Source organism: Hyperolius riggenbachi, chromosome 5 (assembly GCF_040937935.1).
Source record: "Hyperolius riggenbachi isolate aHypRig1 chromosome 5, aHypRig1.pri, whole genome shotgun sequence".
NCBI lineage: Eukaryota > Metazoa > Chordata > Amphibia > Anura > Hyperoliidae > Hyperolius > Hyperolius riggenbachi.
Genome location: NC_090650.1, coordinates 331,155,007 through 331,174,776, shown reverse-complemented (window position 1 = coordinate 331,174,776; position 19,770 = coordinate 331,155,007). Strand labels below are relative to the sequence as shown.

At 45.3% G+C, this 19,770-nt stretch overlaps 1 protein-coding gene across 1 annotated transcript in view; it reads right to left on the bottom strand.

The window, feature by feature from the left end:
* Window positions 1-3,857: 3,857 nt before the first annotated feature.
* The window catches only part of LOC137519412 (meprin A subunit beta-like), a 112,195-nt gene continuing 96,282 nt past the window's right edge, over window positions 3,858-19,770 (bottom strand). Inside the window, exon 10 of the mRNA XM_068238367.1 lies at window positions 3,858-4,050. Within this exon, the coding sequence (XP_068094468.1) occupies window positions 3,912-4,050 (139 nt within the window). The 3' untranslated portion in view covers window positions 3,858-3,911. The remainder of the gene's footprint in view (window positions 4,051-19,770) is intronic.

Below are 19,770 nucleotides of genomic sequence, written 5' to 3'. Positions count from 1 at the left end.
TCTTTCTCTCTCCCCTCTGTCTCTCTCTCTCTCTCTCGCTATCTCCCCTTTGTCTCTACCCCCCCCCCCCTCTCTCTCTCTCTCTGTATCTCTCTCTCTCTCTCCCCCCTTTGTCTCTACCCCCCTCTGTCTCTCCCTCCCTCTCTTTGTATCTCTGTCTCTATCTCTGCCCCCTCTCTCCCTCTCTCTTCATCTCTGTATCTCTCCCCCCTCTCTCTCCCTCTGTCTTCATCTCTGTCTCTCCCTCTCTTACCCCTTCTCTCTGTCTCTCTCTCTCCCCCTCTCTCTGTCGCAGGACATCATGGCCACAACCAGCTCCGACCACTCTCAGCCGCACTAACATTTGGGCGACCACTGTCAGCTCTGCCACCAACGACTCAGATCCACCAGCCCCCATGGCAGCCAGGCCGCCATCCCTGGCCCTGCTCCAGGACAGCCACCCTCCACCTAGTCAGCCACTATTTAAATATCACTCCAGGACCCCCAGACTAGCACCTACTTGACACTACACCTGGCTACCCTATACAGGGGGCACCTATACCTGGCTACCCTAACTACCTCCTAACTACCTATACTAAGGGTGAAAATTGTGCTGTGTGCTCATTCCAAATGGGGGGGGGGGGGGGGGGGGGGGGGGGGGCGCATGCTCACAAGTTTGCCTCAGGCAGCAGAAAGTCCAGGACCGGCCCTGCCTGCAGCTATCTTCCACTGAAGTGTCAGGCTGTTTCTTACTGCAGAGTGCAGACAGCTCTGCCCATATGTAATTCCTCAGTATGTGGAAGCCCAGCCAGCTCAGAGGAGGGTTTATCCAGCTTGTAAAAGATAATAGAGCAGAGAGAATCTGCACTAATCTAAACAACACACTGGCAGTGTGCAGAGAGGGGCCTGGAGGGGGGAGATGCATCACAGAACCACAACACTGAAGAACTTGGCAGCCTTCCAGACACAGGCTGACAAGTCTGACAAGAGAGAGATATGTTGATTTATTACAGAGATGGTGATAGTAGAACGTGCTGCAGTAAGCCAGAACACATTAGAATAGAATTTGGAACTTGTAGGATGGAAGAAAACCGGATGAAATTTTTGTTACGGAGTCTCTTTAACACAGGAGAATAGAGGTTTAAATTAGCTTTTGCAGCCTGACAGTGACTCTTTAAGTTGTTATAAGGGTTTGCCATGATCATATGAGGCATATCAGTTTAAAGAAAGGGTTGCTGAGAGGTGAATTAGTGGCTGTGTGATTGTGCTTGTATGCACATACCGAGAGGTTTTCATGAATTATTAGGTGGGAGTAGGCGTCCCAGGGTGTATATGGCTCTTGAAAGCTATATGAAACAATAGGTGGTCTTACTTCAGGGGAGAAATGACATAAAAATATAATTAAAAGTGATTAGAGATTGACATGGCTGGGAAGAAGCAGAGGCATAGGAAATTATTAATGTCGGAACTGTAAATACTGTTATCAACTCAAGTGCTGCAAATCATTTTTTAAGGCTAGGCAAGCTGTATAAGATACAAAAATGTATCAACTGCAGATTTAAAGAGACCCTGTACTGAAAAAAACGACCCCTGGGGAGGGGTATTTACCTCGGGAGTGGGAAGCCTCAGGCAGGGTCTCAATAAGGCTTCCCCCTCCCCTGTAGCTGCAGGCAATCCAGAGCTGGCTCCTATGCAGGCGCAGGAGACTTGTGCCTGCGCAGTAGAGCGGACCGACAGCGATCGGCTATTTCTGCCTATCTCCGAGTGGAGAGCCGATACTGCGCCTGTGCTGGAGCCGGGAAGGTAAATATTTACATCCCCGCTTTTCGGAGGGGCACAGCGAGAACGCCGTGGGACACAGGAGGATGGGGGAAGCCTTGATAGGATTTGGAGGCTTCCCCCACCCGAGATGAGTACCCCCCAGGGGAACGTTTTCTCGTTACAGGTTTTCTTTAAGATGATTGTATATGCGTATTGAGTGCCCCTGTGGTTTTGCTTTTTTAGCCCTCCATTGCTGTCAAGGATCCTCCTGCTCCCATCCATGTATAAGCAGATTGCGTACTGGCCATGTGCGAGTAAGATCAGCACATGCCCAGTAGAATTAAGCCGTTGTGCAGAGAAGAAAAAAGCTGTGCACAACTGGCTTCGTTCTACTGGGCATGCACAGACCTTAATCAAGCACGCCTACTAGTACGGATAAGCTCATGCACGGCACATCCAGGAAATGCATATTTGACAAGCCCTTGTCAATATGTTTAGAGGGACCAAACACTGGAACCGCTGTGTAAGAGGATCGGGGAAGCCGCTGGACTACTCAGAAGCTTCCCACTACTGACGTAAGTATTTAATTTTTAATCCAATTTGTGCATCAGGTATGCTAGATGTCCAGAATTAGTTACTGAAGGAAAATGTGTGATGTTTACATAGAAAGGTTGCACAATTCACAAAAATTGAGAAGCACCCATGCAAGAAGACCTCTGTGTGCCTTAGCTCATGGTCACAGTACCTAGTGACCCAGTAACAAAAATTCCACAAAGCTGGCACCACCGAATGTAGTAAAAAAGCTCTTTATTCAAATGTCATTAAAATGACATTCAGTCAGTAATCAAAAAATGTAGCAATGGCGACAGCCCGCAGTTTCGAACTTGACGTCCTTTGTCAAGCCATACTGCTATCCAGTATGGCTTGACAAAGGACGTCAAGTTCGACACAGCGGGCTGTCGCCATTGCTACATTTTTTGATTACTGACTGAATGTCATAGAAAGGTTGAAAAGAAAACTGAAAAGGTGTGCGGTGCCTACAGGAAACCTGTATGCCTTGCCCACAGTTACAAACCGTCAATGAGATGCAAATAATATCAAATTAATGCAATTTTATTCTAATTTATGCAAATTTAGGCTGCTTAAAAAGCAACAGCATTTGGTCAATTTTCAAGCTACATAAAATCTGCTCCAACTTCGAATGCGTCCATCAAATAAAGGCGCTCAGTAAGGCCTCTTGCACACTACATGCCATTCCGTATTTTTATATGATCCAATTTTTGATTCCAATTAAAAATGAATCAGTACTTTTTTTTAATCGGAATCAAAAATCAGATCGTATAAAAAAATTGGAACCACATGTAGAGTACAAGAGACCTTATGCCAATAGTAATATCGATATTTAATACCAATATTTTACTATAAAGTGTGAAATACTGGTATTATTAAATACCGATATTTTACTATAGCTAAATCTAACCCCACTCTGCCACAGAACCCCCCCCCCCCCTGACACCTAACCCTTAAGATTCCTACCTCCACAAACAACCTACCTGACCCTTAACCCTTAAACCCCCCTGCACCCCCCCCCCCCCCCCAAATTACCTCCCTGACACCTGACCTAAAGATTAAAAAAAAGTAAATTCTGTACCAGTGCCCACTATTTACCAGGCACCTAAATTTCCGCTCTGGGGCCAAAACACCAATAAAATGCATTGGCGATAGTGGACATGAGACCACATGTGACCAAACGTATCTAAAGCTTAATTCCATTTCTAGATTTCAGGAAAGAGTCAAATCCTTTATTTGAAAAGCCAGGGATTTTACTGTAACTGGTGAACAGCAAGTGACAAAACATTATTCATGCATAATGATAATATAACAAAAAGTGTCCAGAAGTTAAATTGAGCTTGCAACAATAATCAAAAATGTAAATAATTTTAAAGACAATGATATATTTTATACCCCACAGTTACTGTATGGAGTCTGACTGGGACAAGAGTTGGACAGATTCCTGAGCAAAATATGTCAGCAGGACAACAGTTAAACATTGACTTTTGGTAGGCAATCCTTCAAGGTGAACTATTCCAACCAAAATAAACTATGATGCTGCAGTCTTTGCTGAAAGTCATTTTATTTGTTCTGTATTAATAGTTAATTCTCACTGAATATTAAGCTATATTCAGAAAACTGGCTGTAAACAAAGCAATTAACACAGATAAGGAAGACATGGTCCAATTATTGCCTTTGCTGGGCACTCTGTTCTCACACCAGTCACCCACATACCACCAGCTTCCTGATGTCACACACCTGCAGAGGAAAAAGAGAATAATAATATATATATTTCAAATATACTGTATATGGATTCAGAAAAGAAGGCAATAAGAAATGACATCAGAACGCTGCTACGGAGTACAAGGAACATCAAGTAAGGTAACAAGCCTCAGGGCTAGTTCACAGTGGTCAATAGAGATGGCTCAAACCTCAGATTTTGGGTTTGCGGACCGTGGACGCGAACTTCCACAAAAGTCCGCAAACCGGCGAACTTGGCGAACCGCAATAGACTTCAATAGGCAGGCGAACTTTAAAAACTACAAACACTGTTTCTGGCCACAAAAGTGATGGAAAAGATGTTTCAAGGGGTCTAACACCTGGAGGGGGCATGGTGGAGTGGGATACATGCCAAAAGTCCCAGGGAAAATTACGGATTTGATGCAGAGCAGGGTTATAATCCCTAAAGGGCAGACATCAAATTGCATCGCTAAATTGGAGGCATAAAGTACTTTAAAACATCTTGCATGTGTATACATGGATCAGGTAGTGTAAGTAGTGTACTGCTTCACACTGACAGACCAAACTCCGCAAAGGCTGTTTATATTTGTGTGCTGCTTTTATTAATGTGTGCATACCATTGGTGTTTGTGTTTTGCGATCAGGTGCAGAGCAAAGCAGTTGTCCCTAGTTGGGTGTTGGGCTTCCCATGACTTGTTTTGGCAGTGGTTGCAGATCGCATTGCTGGTATCAGAGGCACACAAACAAACAAAAATGCCTCACTGGTGAGCTTTGGAATGTCGGCATTCAGGTGGTGGCAACAGCTGGACTTGAAGGGCGTGTTGGCTAGGCTGGATGACACCAAGTGTATCACTAAATGCATCATGTGTGAATAACTCCTCTGACACATCAAGTGGAGCAGCTGGGTTGCTAGTGGTAGTAGTGTTAAATTTTTGTGTGAAACCAGAAGCTGAGCAGGAGGAGGATAGTCCATTAAGGAGGTTCTGTGCGGAAGCTGTGGTGCGCTGTTTAAACCAGTCAACCATGTCCTCAGATTCTTGGGGGTTGAGGGTATGTGCTTTCTGAACACTGTACTTTGGTCGAGGGCTGCATGAAATCAATCCAGCATGACCTCGAAAATACCTGCAGGGTGGCCTGCCTCTGCCTGTTATTTTTCCCATATTGAGGGTATGCATTGCTACTAACAATATTCAATAGTGGTAGACAGTGTGTGTAATCACAAAGAGGCACACAATCAGTGTCAAATACACAGCAGGTGACAGCACACTCTATTATACCAGTGCATATTTTTCCACCGTATCTGTGATTGAATGTACTATACTATAGCTCCCTTTGTGGGTGACACTGCATACAGCCCACAGAGAGACAGGGACATTTAGCTAGGCTGTTCTTTATTGCTGAATCCATCCCAAAACAAAAACCCTTTTGAGGGCTCATATTCTATTTGTGTGTGTGTGTGTGTGTGTGTGTGTGTGTGTGTGTGTGTGTGTGTGTGTGTGTGTGTGTGTGTGTGTGTGTGTGTGTGTGTGTGTGTGTGTGTTTGTGTGTGTATCACTGGGCTGTGTACTTTAACACACACAGAGAGATATTCACTGGTCTAATACAGTGTGCTCTCACACAAATACAGTGGAAAGGTATGCACTAGTCTAATACAGTGTGCAGTCACACAGATGCAGTGGAAAGATATGCACTTCTCTAATACAGTGTGCAGTCACACAGATGCAGTGGAAAAATATGCACTGCTCTAATACAGTGTGCAGTCACACAGATGCAGTGGAAAGATATGCATTGCTCTAATACAGTGTGCAGTCAACAGATGCAGGCAGCGGAAAGATATGCACTGTGCCACTTGTCTAATATAGTGTGCGACAGTGGGACTACAAATACCAGGCAGGCAGCAACTGTCAGTGGGCTGTATCTATGCAGTGTCACCCACAAAGAGAGCTATGCTTTAGTAAGTTAAATCACACAAATAGAGTGGGGAGAAATGCACTGATCTAATACAGTGTGTCAGCAACAAGGGCACAGCTGCAACAGGGTTCTATCTATGCAGTGTAAGTGCCGCACATACACACAAAAAAAAAAAAAAAACATATGAAGAACATTAGCCCTCAAAAGAGCTTTTTTGGGGTTCTTTCAGCAACAAATTTCAGCGAGGAGCAAGCTAACAAGAGCCTAAAGCTTTCCCTATCTCTCCAGCAACCACTCCCTTCTCTCACTATAGCAGCAGCAGGCAGAGTGGGAACATGGCTGACGCTGCAGTCTTTTACAAGGGGGGGGGGGGGCGGGGTTCCAGGAAAGAGTGCAGCCTAATTGGCTGCCATGTGTCTGCTGACTGTGATATAGAGGGTCAAAGTTTAGCTCAATGACAAGTATAGGAGGTGGGCCGAATGCGCATAAAAGTTCGCTATTTGCCGCAGATGCGAATAAAACTACCTGCTGGGCGAACCGTTTAGGCCATCTCTAGTGGTCAGTTGTGTTGCAGAATAATTCTACATGCCAACTCACTGCACAAACAATTCTATGGGGCTGTTCACAGTGCTGCATTGTAACTGATCACATTATTCTGCCACATTATTCTGCCAGGAAAGAGTGCAGCCTAATTGGCTGCCATGTGTCTGCTGACTGTGATATAGAGGGTCAAAGTTTAGCTCAATGACAAGTATAGGAGGTGGGCTGAATGCGCATAAAAGTTCGCTATTTGCCGCAGACGCGAATAAAACTACCTGCTGGGCGAACCGTTTAGGCCATCTCTAGTGGTCAGTTGTGTTGCAGAATAATTCTACATGCCAACTCACTGCACAAACAATTCTATGGGGCTGTTCACAGTGCTGCATTGTAACTGATCACATTATTCTGCCTCACTGCATGAAGGCTTTGTACTAAAGTCTATGGCTAGTCTGTGTTGCAGTTCACAAAAAAAAAATTGTAAGTTCCAGTACCTCTTTTCACCTCATCAGATGCCACCACCCCCTGATGGCCATTATTTTAAATTAATTCTAAATGCAGACAAGTATGGGGGGAAGAAATTAATCTAACAAAATCACCCTGGAGATGGAAAAAAATCTTATACTCAGCTCTTCAAAGCAGGGCATAGCTAAGGGTGGGCATATGTCCCCGGGCGCAGCACTGTGAGGGTGCTCAGTGCGGCTGCTGCACCTCCACACATGTGAGAGCCACCTGAAGTGCTTCCGATTCTCTCCCTCCCTCTGCAGTGGAGTGAGTAAACATTAATAACACCAAAAGACCCACTGACTCAGATGTTCCGGATATTACATCATCTCTCCTCTGTTACCAAGGAAAGGATGCTGGGCACGCTGCAGAGGACAGATGATGACATCACTGGAACCTTAGAGCCAGAGAGTCTTCTGCTGTTGCATCTGGCTACGTAGAGGTGGACGCATCTGGCTATCTAAACAGGGAATCTATAGGGGGGCACACTGGCTATCTGAACAGGGAAGTAGGTACAATTGGCTATCTAAATGGGAGAAGGGGGGGGGGGGTCACATTCGGCTATATTAACAGCATTTGCACATTTGGCTCCACCGATGATCGTGCCCACATTCTGATGCATGGTCACCCCATTTTTTTGTGCATGGAGGGGGGGGGGAGCAAAAACTGTCTTTGTCCCCAGGTGCTGAAAATTCTAGCTACTCCTCTGCTTTAGAGGAATTCTCAGTGGTCCCCAGTCCTCCTCCTCTGTATCCTGCAGCTTTCTTCTTCACTGGTGCTGCTGTGACAGTATTTGATATCCTTTGACTGCCACTACCGAGATGGCTGCACTCTCCTGACTCTTTCAGTATTATAAGGCGGATTTTATTAACAGGGCTACTACCATTTAATTTTGCCTATATGGAAGTCATTAAGTGAATAACCACTGTAGACTCCTCACAGGGATCAGTCACTTACTGTTGTGGGGAAAGGTTCAGTATATTAACCACTTGAGGACCGTGGGCTTTAACCCCCTTAAGGACCAGGCACTTTTTTTCCATTCAGACCACTGCAGCTTTCACGGTTTATTGCTCGCTCATACAACCTACCACCTAAATGAATTTTGGCTCATTTTCTTGTCACTAATAAAGCTTTCTTTTGGTGCTATTTGATTGCTGCTGCGATTTTTACTTTTTATTATATTCATCAAAAAAGACATGAATTTTGGCAAAAAAATGATTTTTTTAAAATTTCTGTGCTGACATTTTTCAAATAAAGTAAAATTTCTGTATACATGCAGTGCGAAAAATGTGGACAAACATGTTTTTGATAAAAAAAAACCATTCAGTGTATATTTATTGGTTTGGGTAAAAGTTATAGCGTTTACAAACTATGGTGCAAAAAGTGAATTTTCCCATTTTCAAGCATCTATGACTTTTCTGACCCCCTAAGAGTCTATCACTAGTGGCCTCTCACATTATATTGATTTACATTTGCAGAAATTTGTCTGCCAACTCCCCGCATACCTCAAGGATACTTCCCATACCCTACAGGTCATAAGGAACATCAAATGGTCTACTCAATTGTACAGATGGGCAACACTAGACGTAAGTGCGCTATATACAAATATACCCCACGACTTGGGCATCAAAGCAATTGGTTATTACTTGGAGGGGGATCCACTAATGCCCGATGCTCAGAAACAGTTTCTATTGAATTCCATTGAATTCATATTACAAACTAATTACTTTACTTTCCTTGATTCCTTCTACTTACAGCTACGGGGAACGGCGATGGGGGCGAGGTTCGCTCCGGCTTTTGCTAATCTGTATATGGGTTGGCTGGAAGAACAATTGATATGGTCCGACACCAACCCATACCGGGCGAACCTCGTCCTACATCGCCGATTCATAGACGATATCTTATGTGTGTGGGAGGGCTCACTTGAGACCCTACTGGAGTACGTAAAGTACCTTAATGATAACCAACTAGGTTTATCATTTACTATGGAGACAGATAGCATGAAGATACATTTTCTTGATCTAGAAATTAAAGTTGACCCAGATAGTGCCTGTATTAGCACGACAAACTATTTTAAGCCAACGGACAGAAATGGCTATCTAGATTACCGTAGCGCCCATCATAAACCCTGGCTGAAAAATGTGCCATTCGGGCAGTTTGAACGACTGCGCCGGAATTGTACTAGAAATGAGGACTTCCAGTGCCAGTCAAAAATCCTGGAATCTAGATTTTTGGAAAAAAACTACCCTGCCCCTTTGGTTAACTCTGCTTTTGACAGAGCGTCTGTTCTATCACAGCAGGATTGTTTAATGCCTGGCAACCCTGATAAGAAAGGGAGAAATAAAAACCTAGATGGCGGCAACTCTATTGCGAATCGTTTACCCATAGTCATCAACTACTCCGGACAAGCCAGAGAGTGTAGGAGGATCTTTGATAAACATTGGCCAGTACTACTAAGCGACCAAATACTAAAACAAACACTCCCCCAGAAGCCAAAAGTGGTTTTTAGGAGGGGAAAAACCATTAGAGGCCACATAGCGCCCAGTAAACTGCCCACTTTAGATGCAACGGGAGACAAAATTATAAATAAAAAGAACCAAGCCAAAACGGGGTGCTATTCGTGTAAATCTAAATGATGTCTTTGCTGTAAAACTATTGTTAATGGCGCCCTTACTTTTGGTGTAAATACCCCCATAGAATACCCAATAAAAAGCTATGTGACATGTCAAAGTTCTAATGTGATATACATATTATGCTGCCCATGTAAATTGGCCTATGTGGGCCGCACTACTCAGAAATTCCAGACTAGATTAAATAAACACCGTTCCAATATAGCCAAAGGGGAACCAAAACATGGTGTCTCTAATCATTTTAATTTGGTTCATCAGAATCAGAATCAGAATCAATTTATTTTCGCCAAGTAAGTTTGCACCTACAAGGAATTTGTCTTGGCAGTTGCTTAACAAACCCAAACAAAAAACAATACAAGGACAGACAGTGTGAATATTACAAGTTAAGGACATTATAAGTATAGTGGCAGTAAGCAATGTGAGCATTGTTCATGTTTAGTTCTGTGCTGATTACTTTCAGTCCTAGCAGCTCTAACGTGGTTCAGCATTAAGTATGGCTACCGCTTAAGGAAAAAAACTGTTCCTGTGTCTGGAGGTTTTGGTAGCGATTGACCGGAATCTTACTCCTGAAGGCATGCGCTGGAAGATGGAGTGAGCTGGGTGAGAGGGGTCAGAGGCAATTTTGGTCGCTCTCTTTCTGCACCTGCTAGTGTAAAGATCCTGCAGGGAAGGTAAGCTACAGCCAATTATCCTTTCCGCTGATCGGATGATGCGCTGCAGCCTCCCCTTTTCTAATGCTGAGCAGGAGCTGAACCATACAGTCATGGATGATGTTATGGTGGATTCGATGATTGCAGTGTAGAACTGCACCATTAGCTTTTGAGGTAGGCCAAACTTTTTCAGCTGCCGCAGATGGTACATTCTCTGTTGTGCTTTCTTGACAATAGTGGCAGTGTTGTTGTCCCATTTTAAGTCGTTTGTGTCACGATTGTGGAACTTTCCCCGTGATCAGCGCACAACGCGTGCGCTGACACGGCGGAAATCCTCCACAAGCGTATAATTTGCAGGAACCCAGCAAAAGGTGCTACGCACCCGTAGAGGGAAAATTCCTGTCGGCAGATGGCGCTGGGGAGTGCAGAGGAACCAATCCTCTGTACCTCCACAAATGCCAGACAGGAATTGTACAAAACGCAGAACGCAATCGCAAGAGAGGCGATTGCGAATGAGAATGAGCAAAGGGACAGGTTGTATGTGTGTGTGCCAATCCAGTCACCACCCCGCAACCGCACACACACAACAGCAGATATGAAATAGGAACGCGATCGCGAGAGGTGCGATCGCCAGACAAGACACAAGGCAGATCAGAACAGAATACGAGGTTAGCAAAGGCACAGCAAATAATACAATGAGGAGATACGGAAAATAACAAATGCTAGCTAACCGCGAACACCGCACTCATTCGCAACAGTGCACGCGGTTATGCGCGGTCTCCACGTGATAAGCACAATAGAGACAAGCACGCCTAACTAACCATTAACAGACAAACATGAAACAGAGGACGCGAGCGCTTGCTTAACGGTTACCTCACCGAGCCTCTAGCAAGCGTAGCAGACAGACACACGAAAACAGGGACAAGCGAGAGATAGGATCCACAGCACTAGCGAAAAGTGGCTAGCGCGATCCAAGTACAGAGTAGCAGAACAGAAGGATCCCCAGCGCCAGCGAAAAGTGGCCAGCGCGATCCCAGAAGACAGAACAGAAGGATCCCCAGCGCTAGCGAAAAGTAGCTAGCGCGATCCCAGGAGACAGAACAGAAGGATCCCCGGCGCTAGCGAAAAGTGGCCAGCGCGATCCCAGAAGACAGAACAGAAGGATCCCCAGCGCTAGCGAAAAGTAGCTAGCGCGATCCCAGGAGACAGAACAGAAGGATCCCCGGCGCTAGCAAAAAGTAGCTAGTGCGATCCCAGGAGACAGAACAGAAGGATCCCCGGCGCTAGCAAAAAGTAGCTAGTGCGATCCCAGGAGACAGAACAGAAGAGATAGCTGGTAGCAACCGCTGCACCAGCAATACTCCAAGAACAGAGATCAGAACCATTTCCTGTCAACCACCATAGGGACAGGACAATGGCAAACAGGCAAGACAAGACAGAACAGGCAATACAGATAATACAATCCTAACAGCACTAGGGAAATCTGCCTAGCGCAGATTTAGAAATTACTCTAAGCTGATGTTCAAACAGAGAGCAAGGCTGACACCCCACTAGGAGTGTTACATAGGACGAAATCCTTATGAACAGCGAAGCATTGTGGGAAAGACATAGTACTTATAGTACACGCCTCCAATGAATGTGGCCAGGCAATTTGCATGACAACGTATGCAAATTCCTCTGCAAGCACAACCTGCAAAACTGACAGAAGCTGTTCTTTCCAGAGTCCTGCAGCATGCAAACCTACACAATGGTCAAAAGGCTGGCTGCCTGCACAGGCAGCTGAGCAAATCATCACAGTACCCCCCCCCTCCAGGGTCGAATTCCAGACGACCCTCAAAACTGCTATTAGCAACAGACTCAAACTGAAGACTCATGAAGGTCGGGGCAGCCCGACAAGGTCCAATTCCAGAGTCAGTCCACCCGAAACCGACCTCATCGGAAACAGAAGCCACCGAAACATGCCCATCAGTACTACCAGTCTCAGTATAACACCCATCAGGACTGTGAAAGCCCGAGAAGAAGCCATCGACACCCTCCAGACAATACCCACCACCTTCCAAGGAGCGTCTGAAAATACCAAACCTGCCACAATACCTGTTCGAAGTGTCCCTTACAACACAAAAGCCACCGTTGATCTTATCCAGGGTACCAAGCAAAATTTCTCCCGGAATCTCCCAGAACCTTTTGAAGCTCCACAGAGATCCCAAGAGGGCAGAACAATCACCAGGCTCACATGGAGAATTACCAAGAACCCCCGTGGAACCAATGACAATTCCGGATTCAGAATTACGAGGACCCCCATCAAGATCAAGACTTTCAGGGACCACTTCTGGGCATGCAAGCAGGCAGGCCATATCAGAGCATGTCTCCACCGAGGAAGCATCTGAGTACGCTGGTAACCGAGGCACACTTGGGCTTTCTGGGTCACAGAGCACACTGGGGTACACCAGCACAGGAGAAACCTCAGGACATGTCGGGGAACTGCCAACCTCAGAGTCCGACACGAGGAAACCAAAACCAGGACCGGGCAGAGAATAATCACGAGCAATGGTCTCAAGCACTGGACTTTCAAAAGAAGACTCGGACTCAAATTCAGAAATTTCTGTGACTGCAATATCATCATTGACTACATATGAGTGAAGCTCCACCAGAGCTGCAAAGGTAGTCAGCACAACAGCAATGCCTACTGAAGTGGGCAACACCTCAGAAGGACTTGGGGGGCAGGAGACATCTCCTACAAGTTCTGCTCCCTTTGGGAGGAACTCAGAGACCTCCAGAACATCAGACAAAACTTCAGGAACATAATTTTTCAAGTTTTCTGAGAAGGATTCTGAACTATCCATGTTACAGGGCAAAACTAGAACTTTATTTTGTGGACAGGGCAAATGTCCCAGGGAAGGTTCCACTATAAACTGAGACTGGATCTCATCATCATGAGCGGAATGTACAGGAATATCTACTAGAACACACACTGACTCCCCAACTTTAATCTCACTGCACCCCGAATTCTGCGTAGCAGTCAAACTAGCTTGCAACTCCAAAACTGCAGAAAAACAGGTGAGTATAGCAGCAATACCTAGATGAGCCTCTAGGGGCACTGCAGGAGACATTGTACAAGGCAATATTAACTCATCCAGAGTACAGGGTGCAGAATCAGCATTTTTCTCAAAAAAAGAAAGGGACTCACAAATGTCAGTGCAAGTGGAGATCATGTTTTTATTCATGGTACAGGGCAGATTCAGAGAAAGCGTCTCTAAATAAGGCAAAGAGGGTTCAGCATCAGATTCGCAAAACCGAAGCGCTGTCTCACTCTTAGATTCGGCTAACAATGTCGAATCCGAGGAATCAGAACGCAAAACCTGCGAATCAAAATTCACTTTAGGTTGTGAAACTGACGCTTCTATAGCGCAAACCTCCGCGATCTGCGGAGCAGACTGCAAGGCATCTAGGACCGAAACGCTGGAGCAACTGTCCCCAGGCAACGGGCCCTTACAGGTGTGAACAGGGTGAGACAGAGACTCATCTGCAGAAGAAATAGTGACATCAACAGGACAAACTTTATTAGGCATATTAAATTTACTTTTGACGCTGCATAGTCGAGAATTTTTCCCCATAGCAGGGTCACAGACGGAAGATCTCAAAGATCTGTTTCTAAATGACAAAGGATCCCACACATCCTTGAGGAAACCGGCAGACTCATGCCGATCACAATCTGCAGGAACATCCGAGAAACAGGCATCAGATCGCACAGATTCAAACTGCACACTGTCAGGAGCGAATCCTTCAGGATTCGCACAGGAATCAACCACAGCGGCACACTCATTCATTTCAGATTGCACAAAGTCAAGACTCACATGCTTTACCCCAGAAAGGCAGGAACAATCATCCGACAACGATGTCTCTTTATTGGAATCAATTGGTTGGTGTGTGTGCAACTCATCCAAAATTGTTTGCCATACATAGATCACCAGATCCACATCATCCTTGTCACATTCATCGGAATCAATCAGAAGGTACATAGAGTCAAGACAAGCATTCAAGACATCTTCGCTTTTTGCGATGTAAAAATCGCAAAAGGCTTTCCAATCAAAATCGAATTCCTCCAGCAAGGCCCCAACATCCCAGGAAGCAAATGGGGGTTCAAACAGGCCAGTATCCAAATAATCTCCATAGGGTTGGAGTTCAGGAACAAGAACACATTTTTTAACTGCTTTAATGTAGTGTGCGATCCTACCTATAGCAGGATCCACATAAGCTTTGGATTGGGGCAAAAAAGCCGGAGACGGAACATCATCATTACAAACATCAATAGGGAGTGTTTTATTCCGATGCTTGCGTTTTTTAGTTTTTCTCTTTTTCGCCACTTTGCATGTCTGCTGTTTAAAACCTGAAGTGGCAACAGACACATTGAACTGATTGTCATACTGAAAGGTTTTGCATGGAAGGGAAAGATCAGCTGACTTATCAGCAGCTACACACTCAATCAGAGCAGGTGGTAAGCCAGGCAGTTTAAACCAGTGAGAGAATATCTCTGCAAGCAACTGATATAGATTACCATTCCAAGAATTTATTTTTAACAGATTATATGCCCAGGTGAACAAATCGTCTTTTAAGAGCACATAGGCAAACAGAAGAGCCGACGTGGACGGATCAGAAATCTGAAAGGTGGGATTCAGGCAAAACCTCACACATTCAGAAAGAAATTCCACCTTGGTCTCTGAATTAAGCCTTTTAAAGCTCTTAAAGACACAGGACCCAAACTCGACAAAATCGTACAAATCGGAATTTCCGTCTACACTGGGGTTTTGGGTTGGGCTGTTCATACTGTCACGATTGTGGAACTTTCCCCGTGATCAGCGCACAACGCGTGCGCTGACACGGCGGAAATCCTCCACAAGCGTATAATTTGCAGGAACCCAGCAAAAGGTGCTGCGCACCCGTAGAGGGAAAATTCCTGTCGGCAGATGGCGCTGGGGAGTGCAGAGGAACCAATCCTCTGTACCTCCACAAATGCCAGACAGGAATTGTACAAAACGCAGAACGCAATCGCAAGAGAGGCGATTGCGAATGAGAATGAGCAAAGGGACAGGTTGTATGTGTGTGTGCCAATCCAGTCGCCACCCCGCAACCGCACACACACAACAGCAGATATGAAATAGGAACGCGATCGCGAGAGGTGCGATCGCCAGACAAGACACAAGGCAGATCAGAACAGAATACGAGGTTAGCAAAGGCACAGCAAATAATACAATGAGGAGATACGGAAAATAACAAATGCTAGCTAACCGCGAACACCGCACTCATTCGCAACAGTGCACGCGGTTATGCGCGGTCTCCACGTGATAAGCACAATAGAGACAAGCACGCCTAACTAACCATTAACAGACAAACATGAAACAGAGGACGCGAGCGCTTGCTTAACGGTTACCTCACCGAGCCTCCAGCAAGCGTAGCAGACAGACACACGAAAACAGGGACAAGCGAGAGATAGGATCCACAGCACTAGCGAAAAGTGGCTAGCGCGATCCAAGTACAGAGTAGCAGAACAGAAGGATCCCCAGCGCCAGCGAAAAGTGGCCAGCGCGATCCCAGAAGACAGAACAGAAGGATCCCCAGCGCTAGCGAAAAGTAGCCAGCGCGATCCCAGGAGACAGAACAGAAGGATCCCCGGCGCTAGCAAAAAGTAGCTAGTGCGATCCCAGGAGACAGAACAGAAGGATCCCCGGCGCTAGCAAAAAGTAGCTAGTGCGATCCCAGGAGACAGAACAGAAGAGATAGCTGGTAGCAACCGCTGCACCAGCAATACTCCAAGAACAGAGATCAGAACCATTTCCTGTCAACCACCATAGGGACAGGACAATGGCAAACAGGCAAGACAAGACAGAACAGGCAATACAGATAATACAATCCTAACAGCACTAGGGAAATCTGCCTAGCGCAGATTTAGAAATTACTCTAAGCTGATGTTCAAACAGAGAGCAAGGCTGACACCCCACTAGGAGTGTTACATAGGACGAAATCCTTATGAACAGCGAAGCATTGTGGGAAAGACATAGTACTTATAGTACACGCCTCCAATGAATGTGGCCAGGCAATTTGCATGACAACGTATGCAAATTCCTCTGCAAGCACAACCTGCAAAACTGACAGAAGCTGTTCTTTCCAGAGTCCTGCAGCATGCAAACCTACACAATGGTCAAAAGGCTGGCTGCCTGCACAGGCAGCTGAGCAAATCATCACAGTTTGAGATCGTGGACCCAAGAAACTTGAATGACTCTACTTGGGTTATTGTGGATCCATTTATGGTTAAGGGGAGGTGCTGGGGGGGAGATCTCCTAAAGTCTATTATCATCTCCATGGTTTTGAGAGCATTTAGTTCTAAGTTGTTGCTGCTGCACCAGGAGGAAAGCTGTCCCACCACATGCCTGTATGCAGACTCATCCCCGTTTTGAATGAGACCAACAACTGTTGTGTCGTCTGCAAACTTCAGAACCTTAACAGATGGATCTGTGGAGATGCAGTCATTGGTGTAAAGTGAGTACAGCAGTGGGGAAAGTACACAGCCCTGGGGTGCACCAGTACTGACTGTCAGAGAGCTTGATGTGAGTTTACCAAGTCTAACACGCTGTCTTCTGTCGGTTAAGAAGTCGGTTATCCATTTGCAGAGGGATTCAGGTATGTGTAGCTGGGAGAGCTTGCTGTGCAGCAGTGATGGAATTATGGTATTAAATGCAGAGCTGAAATCTATAAATAAAATCCTGGTGTAGGTTCCTGGGTTATCTAAATGCTGTAGTACATAATGCATACACATGTTCACGGCATCGTCTGCGGATCTGTTAGGTCTGTAGGCAAATTGCAAAGAGTCCAGCAGGGGATCTGTGATGGATTTCAGATAAGTCATTATCAGTTTTTCAAATGCTTTCATGACCAGTGATGTCAGGGCAACAGGCCTGTAATCATTTAAACATGTAGGTTTTTTTTTTTTTTGAATTGGTACAATAGTTGCGCATTTAAAACAGGCAGGAACAATTGAGAGTTCTAGAGATGCTTTGAATATGTCTGTAAATACAGGCGCTAATTGGTCGGCACAGAGATTCAAGCATTTCGCAGACACAGCGTCTGGTCCCATTGCTTTCCTGGTGTTTTGTTTTTTAAAGAGTCTATTTACATCTGATTGGCATATTGTTAGAGCATGCACATCTGGGGACAGGTTAGCAGATTGTGTCTGGCCTCCTGTGTTGTGTAGTTGCTGAGGCACCGCAGGGGGTGGAGACATTGGCTGGCAGGAAGAGTGTTCAGTTTGCCTGTGGCAGAGATGCAAATTGACTTGTTGTGTTTGGCTTTTGTTAGTAGTGTCAAACCTGCAATAAAATGTATTCAGTTCATCTGCAAGCTGCAGGTTATGTAGTGAGGGGGGAGGAGATTTCTTCCTGTAGCTGGTAATTTCATGTAGAGATTTCCATATTGTGGATGAGTCTGCGTTAGAAAAATTTTCCTCAAGTTTTTGAGAATAATCTTTTTTTGCGGCGGTAATGGCTCTCTGCAGTTTGTATTTCGCAGCTTTGTAGAGGACTTTATCGCCTGTACGATATGCCCTTTCTTTATCGAGGCGCAGCTTCCTAAGATGTGATGTGAACCAGGGTTTATCGTTATTGTACCTGGTGCACTTTTTTGTGGGGATGCAGGACTCTTCACAAAAGGTAATATATGATGTCACAGCATCAGTGTATTCATTTAGGTCACTGGAGGATTCTTTAAATAAATTCCAGTCAGTTAAATCAAAGCAGCTCTGCAGTTTTTCTACAGCTTCACTAGTCCATTTCTTAACTGTGGTCACTACAGGTTTGGCAGTTTTTAGTCTTTGGATGTATGTTGGGATAAGCTGTATAACAGCATGATCAGAGTTCCCCAAAGCTGCCCTGCTGACAGAGTAATACGAGTCCTTAGTCGTAGTGTAACAGTGATCAAGTGTCTTACCTTCTCTAGTTGCGCTTGTGACATGTTGCCTGTATTTGGGGAGTTCTTTGGAAAGATTAGCACTGTTGAAATCCCCTAGTATGATAAAAAAAGAATCTGGGTACTCCCTTTCCACCTCAGTGATTTGATCTGCGAGATCTTGGAGCGCAGGCTGCATACATGTTTGTGGAGGGATGTACACAGCAGCCAAAATAAACGAAGAAAACTCACGGGGTGAATAATAGGGTTTGCAGTTTATGAAGAGTGTTTCCAGCCCAGCCGAGCATGTCCTCTTAATAACTGTAACATCCGTGCACCATCTATCATTAATATAGAAGCAGAGTCCTCCACCTTTGGTTTTGCCAGAAGTAAGTGGGTCCCGGTCAGATCTGTAGAGTGTAAATCCATTAATCGGCAGAGCGTTGTCTGGAATAAGCTCAGATAGCCAAGTTTCTGTGAAGCAAATAGCCGCAGAGAGATAAAAGTCCTTCTTTGTTCTGATCAGTAGTTGAAGCTCATCTAGTTTGTTGCATATGGACCTGACATTAGAGAGTATGATTCCAGGTAGTGGAGAGCGCAGTCCTCTGCGTCGAAAGCGAGTCTGGATCCCGGAGCGTTTCCCTCTTCTTCTAAGCCTCACTGCCTGGTTCAGCACTGTAGCTCCACTGGTCAGAATCCCCAGAAGATCAAGAGTAGATGAAATATCCAGGGGTAGATTATATTTAGCTAAGTTCCGAATGCTCAGTAGTTGTTCACTGGTGAAGGTTATCCGGGTTGGGTTGCACAAGGCAATGTTGAAAAACAAAAATACATAAAACAAACATAGAAAGACAGAGCAAGCTGCCGAGGCTGCCATCTCCAGGCGCCTCCTCCTCCTTATCATTTGGGACTTTGGGGCCCTAAGGGCTACCATTATAGAACAAGTTCACCACCCCAATAAGTTTGAGAGGTATCGCGTCTTGTGTAGACGCGAGTCCTATTGGATCTTAAAGTTGGGTACTTTAGAACCAGGGGGCCTAAATAAATGTTTAGAAGAAATGAGCCATTTACAGCCAATAGTACATTAGTTGGAGTAGAGTTGCACCTGGGGCCAGTGCTTTTTGGATTATAATTGGAATGTATGATATGTGTATGTTCTTTTTGAATTGGTTTTCATGTGGTGCAGATTGGTTGGATGTAACCTATGAGCATTGTGTGAGGATAAACAGTATATCTAATCCAGTCTACATTTTGAGGACATACAATGTACCCCCCCCCTCCCTTCTCTTCCTCTCTTCCTCTCCCTTTTCTTCCATATTTCATTTTTTCTTTTTTCCCTTCTTGTCTGGGTTTGATGGCTGCCTGCACACAGATGGTAATCTGGTAGTATGTGGGTCCTATCACTTTCTGGTATCCTTTGAATAACATAATGGGTACTTTTCACTGAGGTGATTTGTGCAATGTATTTCCTGCCCTTCTATTTAGGGCAGTATGTGTAATAGACCCTAGGTCTAGGATCAATACGGTAACTTTCTCCCCTTTCCCCGTCCCACACAGAGCTGATTGGTTGCA